The 8,854-nt window shown below is 42.2% G+C and overlaps 1 protein-coding gene across 3 annotated transcripts in view; it reads right to left on the bottom strand.

Annotated features, from left to right (window-relative positions):
- Positions 1–2,501: 2,501 nt before the first annotated feature.
- Positions 2,502–8,854, bottom strand: part of LOC105538295 (zinc finger protein 64 homolog, isoforms 1 and 2) — a 49,885-nt gene continuing 43,532 nt past the window's right edge. For all 3 annotated transcript variants that reach the window (XM_011978115.1, XM_011978116.1, XM_011978114.1), the window contains one exon: positions 2,502–4,653. In XM_011978115.1, the coding sequence (XP_011833505.1) occupies positions 3,371–4,653 (1,283 nt within the window). In that variant the 3' untranslated portion in view covers positions 2,502–3,370. The remainder of the gene's footprint in view (positions 4,654–8,854) is intronic.

Here is an 8,854-nt window from a genome sequence, read left to right on the forward strand (position 1 = left end):
TGAAAAACAAACAAGCAAGCAGGAAAAACACTAAAGGGAAAACCAATTTAATCTCAGGGGAAGGATGGATGTTCTTAGAAAATACAGGTGCCACAAATGAAGCGACAGGAGCATCTAACCACAGAAAAAGACAGTCATTTTTATATGGTGACAGCCCCACAAGTAAAGTCAAAACACAATGACAGGAGGGGAAGAAACTCAGCAATGTGTGACTGACGTCGGGTTAGTGTTCCCAACTTCCCAACAGCCAAGGAGAAAAAGGAGGGAGTAAGAGTTCTAAGTTCACAGAAGAGAGAAGCACACATGGTCAACCAGCCTATGCAGAGATGTCTCAGAAAACGCAGACCACAACACCAGCTAGGGCAGTGCATGAAGGCCAGATAACCATTTTCACACAGCAGATTGACAAAACTTCCAAAGGTAGTTAGGCCCACATAATGGATGAGACTATCATTGTGAAAATTAATCCATATTTATGTAAGTACAAACTATGCAAGCTCCATGAAACTTACTCTTTCGAAACTACTTACAGAAAAAAAAAAAAAGAGCAGAATATGAAAGTTTACTGGGGCAGTTTGTAATGGCAAAACTATTCCTCAAACAACCTTAATAATCATAATAGCAAGATGACGGACTAAACCCTGGCATGTCTGTAACATTTGTTTAAAAAAACTAGGTCTATAGATGGAATAATCAAAGCAAGTTGCAGAGAAATGTGCAGAGTATGATACAATTACTGTAGAACTAGGAAAACGTTTTCTATGTTATCTTTTGAGTCCACGTATATTGGTAAGAATACAGAGCACCTAACATTACTTACCTTGGATGCGGTGAGAATATGGAGGGGCTGGAAGTTGTTGGCTTGGTGTTTGTACAATTCTGTGTGTAATTTATTCCAAAGAATAAGTTTTACTGTTGTAGTTTGTAAAGAGACAAAACAACCAACAAATCAAATATGCATGTGTGTACATGTCCATGCATGTGTATGTATGTTTGTGTATGTATATATATGGAAGGCAGCTGGTAGGTAGAGATCCAAGGATGCAAAAAGAAATATAGAATATAAAAATATTATGCTTAATTAAACTACAACTTTATAACTGGAGTAGAAAACATATATACATAAGCATAAAAAAAGAGTGATAGGGTCTGGGCGCGGTGGCTCACACCTGTAAACCCAGCACTTTGGGAGGCCGAGGTGGGCAGATCATGAGGTCTGGAGATCGAGACCATCCTGGCTATGGTGAAACCCTGTCTCTACTAAAAATACAAAACATTAGCCGGGCATGGTGGTGGGCGCCTAAAGTCCCAGCTACTCGGGAGGCTGAGGCAGGAGAATGGTGTGAACCCGGGAGGTGGAGCTTGTAGTGAGCCCAGATAGCACCACCGCACTCCAGACTGGGCGAAGTGAGAGACTGTCTCAAAAAAAAAAAAAAAAGATTGATAGGAAGTCCATCAAAATGGTTACAGTCTGTATAGTTTGTATCTGGACAGTAAGATTATTAGTAACTTCTATTTCTTTCTAGTAATATTCTGTTTTTCATATTTTCTATCTTGAATACACATTATAATCAGGAAAAAATCCTTTACAGTTGAAAAAAGTGGGAAAAAAGAAAGATGTAGAAAATAGGATCAGGACAATGGAAGTTTCCCAGCTGAAATTCAAAAGCAGAACAGTTTTCTCAAGGGTTGTAAGCAGTGAGTTTAAAGTGACAAAATTATTTAAATCACTAACATTGTATACTGCAAGCCTTTTCTGTTTCTTACCAAAAACCATAGCTAATAACTCACTATTATCATTGATGATAGGAAAATAAAGAAATTATGGCAAATATAATATAGCAAGTCATCAAAATTGTGTTCAAATATTATGGATCAAAGAAAGAAGAATAAAAGTGGTAAAAATGTATCTAAGTATTCTCATAATATTCTAAATATGCTTCTGTCGCAAGAGTAACCTCCTCTTCTCACCAATCCTTGCTGACAGCAGAAATGAATGGTATTACAACACTAGAGAATGGCTTAAGGTACAAGCATGGGTGATTCTAGCTTGCTCTCTGGCACCACCTACTGATCAAACAGCATCTCAACGGAAAACCGCACAATTTGAATTTTCCTCTTCTCAATACAACCCACGCTCTGGAAAAAATCTAGGTACGCTCTCAGTCCACTCATCTGGGTTCTGCACAGATATTAACATCTCAAAAATGCTATTCTAGAAAATTCTGTCTTGTTAGTAGAAACTTGGATCATTTTTGCATCTAAACAGAAATGCCAGGATTGTCAGTCTGAGGTTTCAAAATGAAAACGACAGTGGGATGGATCACTTTATCACATTAGGTACCACATCTATTTAATGTGACTGTGGAGGAGGTAAGATGACTGTGTGATATTTATGAGAGGATTAAAAACCTTTGCTGCTTCAGGTTGTTTTTGACTAATGACTCACACCCCATCATTCCCAAATCCGACCTTGGCTCTAAAGAATCATTAACATTCAGTATATTTTAATCAGATATCAATTTATTAGGGAACCATTCATTTGCTGCTCATTAGCACTAAACATTTGTTTTTGGGGGGTCAAGTATCCATGTCACATTATGTAGAAAATGGTCCTTCATGCCAACAGGCTTACATGTGGAAAACATGAATCCCCCCAAACTCTGGGGAGTATTCCAGAATGGGGCAAAAGAGAGGCTGGGAAGTACCATTTACTACACAAATTTAATAAGATGGACAAAAACCTTTATCAGAGTTGGAAAATCAAGTTGGAAACAAACACATATATTCACTACTTAATGCATTTAATTCCAACCCCTCATTGGAATCACCTTGGTAACATTTAAGATTCTACAACAGTATGATGTGACGATTCAGAGGTGGTCTCAAAGTTGTTACAGTGTTAAAAAAATTATAGTAAGCAGTATAAAATTACAATTTATTATGGGGCCAGGGGGATTCACAGCCATCCTTAAAAATATTAAGAGCAAACCACGGCCAGGCATGGTGGCTCACACCTGTAATCCCAGCACTTTTGGGAGGCTGAGGTGGGCAGATCACTTGAGGTCAGGAGTTCAACATGATGAAACCCCGTCTCTATCAAATATACAAAAATTAGCCAGTCATGGTGTCGTACACCTGTGGTCCCAGCTACTCGGGAGGCTGAGGCACCAGAATCGCTTGAACCTGGGAGGCTGACTTGCAGTGAGCCAAGATGGCGCCACTGCACTCCAGCCTGGGAAACAGAGCGAGACTCCGTCTCAAAAACAAAACAAAACAAAGAAAACATGAAGAGCAAACCTTTTAGAGAATTCTACTTATGATTTCTTTTTCTCAATTCCTTTCCCCCACTCCTTTTGTTTTTTAAGCACTAATCTGGTATGGAGTCAGCGGGACAGAGCAAAGCTGGATGGGCTGCCCCTTGAATGATGGAGTAGGTCTGCTTGGGTAGTTCTTGCTGGGAAGAGGAGGAGAACACCGGCGGCGCAGTGGTGGCCACTGCGATGTTCTGGCCTCCATCGCTCACCACTGTCACTTCTGCTGTCCCCTCCTGAATCAAGGCGTTTAGGCCTTCAAAGTCAGTGCAAGTAATACCCGAACTGGTAATGAAAGTCTGATTGCCAGAGCCTTCCTGGGGGCCACCTGGGGCCGTGGGGATGAGAGTCTGGTGCAGAGTGGCTCCGTCCGTCTGGTCGTGAGTGGTCAGCAGGACAGCCGGCTGGGTCATTGCGCCCGCCTCGCTCGGACACCGCGAGGACTGAGGGGGGGCGATCAGACTGACCTGGCGCAGGATCTGCAGCCGGCTGTTCCCCGGGAGTTCCTCTGGGTTCTGGGCCACCAAAGCAGGCGGGACGATGTTCACTGCAGCGGCGGCAGCCTGGACGATGGTGTTCGCCTGTGGCACCTGATGCCCGACGATGATTTTGACTCTTCCCTCGCTGAACTGGGGCACTTGGCTGGGCTGGAGGGGTACCTGGAGGTGTCCCACAGTGAGGGGCGTGGCGGGCTGCTTGCTGGGGTCGATCTGAAACTGGAGGACGGTCACGTCCGAGTTCTTACTCTCATTGTACTCACTGTGCTGTCTCTTGTGGCTGCGGAGTGAGTCCTCCCGCATGAAGGAGGCGTCGCATATATCGCAGTGGAAAGTCTTCTTGGCATCGAGCTTGGCCACCTGCCGGCTGCTCTGCCTGCCCGTGTCCTTCCTCTCCGGAGCCTCAGTCTTAACCATGTCCGCATGGAACTTCTTCATGTGCTTGCTCAGGTTGCTAGGCTGTTTGGTGTCGAAGCTGCAGTAGTTGCATTTGAAAGGGCGGTCGGTGCAGTGGATGCGCTCGTGGATGCGCAGGGCGGCCTTGCTGGAGCAGGAGTAGCTGCATTCCGAGCACTTCTCGGGATGCTCCGACTGGTGCACGCGGCTGTGCTTCCGGAGGGTGGCTTTGCTGTCACCCAGGAAGTCGCAGTGCGGACACTTGAAGTTATTCCCGCTGTGCTTGATGCGGATGTGCGACTTGAGGTTCCCCTTCATGGTGCAGCGGACGTTGCAGAACTCGCACTTGAAAGGCTTCTCCCCTGAGTGCACCCGCATGTGCCTTTTCAAGTCCGAGCTGATTTTGAACTTGGCGCTACAGAGCCAGCACTGGAAGGGGGCGTCCCCTGTCAACACAAGGTGAGTTTCGATAAGAACAGGCAGGCAACAACCACAGCGGATCCCCCCGAAGCACACACCCAGAAAATCGCTTATACAAGGTGGGTGGGTGCAGACCTTCTAACTGCAGCTTCTAGCAGCCCCTGGGAGTGGGGGAAGAGGGGCAGGGTTTCTTTTTCTTTCCCCAGACCCAAACCACCACCACCGGTATCAAACCCAGAAGAAAAATGGGAGATCGAAAAGAGCAATTTAATTGTCCCAGATAAAATAAGATTTACAAGTATACTTGTTATATTCTTTAAAACACTCAAACTTGCACTCCAGCCTGGGCGACAGAGCGAGACTCCGTATCAAAAAAAACAAAAAACAAAAAAACACTCAAACTATCTTTCATACTGTTAATGTGCCCACCCTGCTAGTTAATGGTTCACAGTTGAAGACTTTGGCACAACCCGCTGAGTTTGACTGAGTTACATGTTGTAACAGATTCAACAATACATTTTCGAACGGGTCAGCTCCGTGCTGCACTCATTGGAGTATGGTTTTACAATGATGGAAACACCCAGCTTCTATTTCATGCAGATCTTTATTAATAAAGATGTGTTTATTGCACAAAATTTATTTATCCCATATTGCCAGCTGCGTTCTTTATTTGTGAAGTTACAAAATCCAGCTGCTTGATTTTTTTTTTTTAATTCATATTCGCTGAAAGATGAGCAAGGCAAGTGAAACTGCAAACATCTGAATGGATATCGTATTCCAAATTTACTTCCTCAATGAATGCCAAGTCCAAATTATCTGAGGCAATGACAATTCAAGCAAATTGGCGACCCCTCATTTCAACATTGTTTAAGTAAGCAAAATAGCAGCTAATATTCTTCAATGGCTTCCGGGATGGCAGGCGCTATGCTGAGTACTCCACAAGCGTGGTCTCGCTTGATGCTGGGAAGATGGCCCTGTGGTGGGTACTATTATTAATATCGTTTTTCAACACAGTTACACAGAGAAGAAGGCTGAGACCCAGAGAGACTATATAACTTGTTCTTGGTCGCCCAGTAGTGCAAAGCAGGGCTTGGATTCCAATCCAGGCTGACTCCAAATCTGGTATCTTTAGATGCTAGGTAATTATCTGTACATATAACAGATGTTTGCTTTCTTAGGACATAAACCCACAAGACTGGGATGGTGTTCCAGCTTTTTGACATAGGATCTGCTACTTCACCATGAGCTGCTTAAAGAATGCAAACAAAGATGGCAGGGGGCAATTGAACAAGCTTCTAGAACACTGAGAGGCCTAAACATAAACCTAAAAAAATGCTTTGTATGACTGAATACTACCAAGATCATGCATATTAAACTCCAGAACAAGGAAAAGTAAGCTACAGCCTCTGGGCTAGATCCTACCCATAGCCTGTTTCTATTAATAAAGTTTTACTGAAACACAGCCATGCATATTTGTTTACATATGGTTACCTGCCTGCCGTAATGGTAGAGGTGAGTATTTGTGACAGATACTGCATGGCCCACAAAGTCTAAAATATTTACTATCTGGCCCTTTTCAGAAAAAGGGCCTTTTGTTGCCTTAGAATGTTGTTCTTAACCTTTTTTATGCCATTACCCCTTTTTGGCAGTTTAGTGAAGTCCATGGAACCCTTCTTAGATAATATTTTAAATGTACCAAAAAAACTAAAAGAAAAACCAATAGGAATATAAAAGAAACCAATTATATTAAAATAGTTATTAAAGAAAAAAATTGTGATATGCCAATGTGTGTGTTTCATTAACGCGTTCAAGAATCAGACCTAGTGGCAGGTCTAGTAACTACAGTCATTTCTAAATAAAGAGGAGTGTAAAAGATATTTTACTCTATCTCCAGCAATCATTATGAAGAGATTTTTGATTTCCACTGGCGACAACTTTACATGCACTGTTATCAGATTGGTTGCCTGTTTTCATAATTGAAGGACATGTCAAATTTCAATACAGGCTAGTGAAAATGAAGACTCCTTTTTTTCCCATCCAAGGACCTCCCTCCCAAATCTACTCATGGATTTCTCAGGGGCAGACGTCTGTAGACTCAAAGTCAGAATCCTTGCTCCAGAATGTTTTACTAGGTTTTCCAGTTACATCCCTGCCAAAATTATAGCGACAGTCTTTTTTCACTTCTTTAGCAATCTGCAGAGGTGAGACCCAGAAAATCCAGAAAACCAAATCTCACAGCTAAGTTGCAGAGCTTAACAACACCCTTTGGCATGAAAGCAAAGGTTATAAATTCCTTTGTCTTTTTTCTTTTTTTTAAATTTAACCATAAACATTACTTTAATGAAGTATACTGGTCAAATAGTCCCACTGGACACTAAGGTCTTCAAACCTAATGACTATGTTCATTCTTGCCCACTACCTGATTCCCACTGTGTCTGGCACACAGTGAGGTTTAAAGAATGTTGGATGAACAAGCGACATATATTTAAGCTGACAGATCTTCCTTGAGTTTGGGTTGCTACTCAAACAAGTGTTGATGTAGTCTATCAAATCACCGAAAGGGTAAAAACAAAATCCTATTAATTTACAGTTTTACAAGTGCCACAGATTTATAAAAGGGAAAATGAACATTCCACGAAGACCATGCATAAATGGCACACATTTAAATTTTTGAAAAACATACCTTTTCTAGACCAATTTAAAGATGCTGCTATAAATAGTAACTTCATCCTTATAAATAAAAATGAACCATTTTCATACATGAATTGTTCAGCTTCTCTAACTTAGGCTGGGGGAAATTTCTGAAGCAAATCAGTTGGGCATCAATTATGCCAATGTCTTAACTTGCTGTAGATTACTAAAATGTTCCCACATCTCCCCACCTCCCACCCCTCCTTGTAGCACGGCCTCTGCCCTGTCATTAGAATGTTCTCCCGTGATCCGTGATAAAAGCCTCAACCATGTCATTGGATTTGACCAAAGGTATATTTAGTCACTTGAAACAAATAATGGCTTGAAATGGACTTGTGCACTGGGGCTTGCTTGCTTACACCTCGGTCATGACCATGAGGTCAATCCTGGCCTAACTACTGCTGGTCTCAGGAGAAGACCAAGAGACACATGGAGCAGAGCTGATTTCCTCAGCCAAGGCCAGTGGACAGCCAGTCCATAACCAGCAGATCCTCAGACTAATAAGAGAGCCCAGCCAAGGTCAAAACCAGCTGATCCTCACAGGTGAACAGAAAAAGCATATTGCATCTATTGAGGTTTTGTGGGCTATTACGCTGCATCGCTGTGACAACAGACAATGGATACAGATACAGGTATCTAGAAAAAGGGTGATGCCATAACAGAGAACCAAAATACAGAGCATTGGTTTTGAGATTGGGTTGCATGTGGAGGCTGGAAAAATGGCAATGCACACTACTTAATGGCAAACATTTGGTAAGATTGTCACTCATGGTAGCTTAGAAGACAGAAAATGTACCTAATGAATTTTGGACTTGAATAAAGAGATAAATTCTAGGCAGAACAGTGAAAGTGTCTTATAAGCTGCATACGATAAAAGACTACAAGAAAGAGACAAACTCAAAAAAAGAACTGGATATTTACTAAGCAGAATTTAGAGGGAAGACAGAAAGTCAAAGATTTACTGAATATAGTTTCTCATCTCCAGCCAGCTTCTCCAGCCAGCTTTCCCAGGTAAGACAAAAGCCTGGGACAAAGATCAATCTAAGAAACTAGTCTCAGAGTGAAGACCAAATGTGAAATAAGGTGTCTAAATGTAAGACTCTTTATTAAAATCTTCAAAAGGGAATTAAGAATGGTGAGAATGAAGTTGGTGCCAAGTATGTTCTCTCAGCTGGACAAAGGACTCCTAAAACCCACAGAAGGTTAAATGCCAAAAGTACCTATAATTGAGTTTAGAAGAAGAGACAAGATTCCAAAAGAATTGTGGGTATCGCTTTTGGCAAATGGATACATAGGAAACTCACACAGTTTTTAAAGACAGCTCTACCAGCAACACTGTCACCAGCCTTACTAAAACAAAAGGTAAAAGACCTCCAGCTGTTGGCAGACAGGAAGCAAGCTGAGAAAGTTTCTCAAAGGTACATTTTGCAATCTTTTTTAGAAGTAGCTTAGGAAAGTGATGGAAAGGATGCTCCAATGGGCAGGGTTAAGAACCAAAGAGCTGAGCCAAGGCCTAATCAAGAAACATTCCCTATC

The sequence above is a fragment of the Mandrillus leucophaeus genome, unplaced genomic scaffold (genome assembly GCF_000951045.1).
Source record: "Mandrillus leucophaeus isolate KB7577 unplaced genomic scaffold, Mleu.le_1.0 Scaffold19, whole genome shotgun sequence".
Taxonomy (NCBI): Eukaryota; Metazoa; Chordata; class Mammalia; order Primates; family Cercopithecidae; genus Mandrillus; species Mandrillus leucophaeus.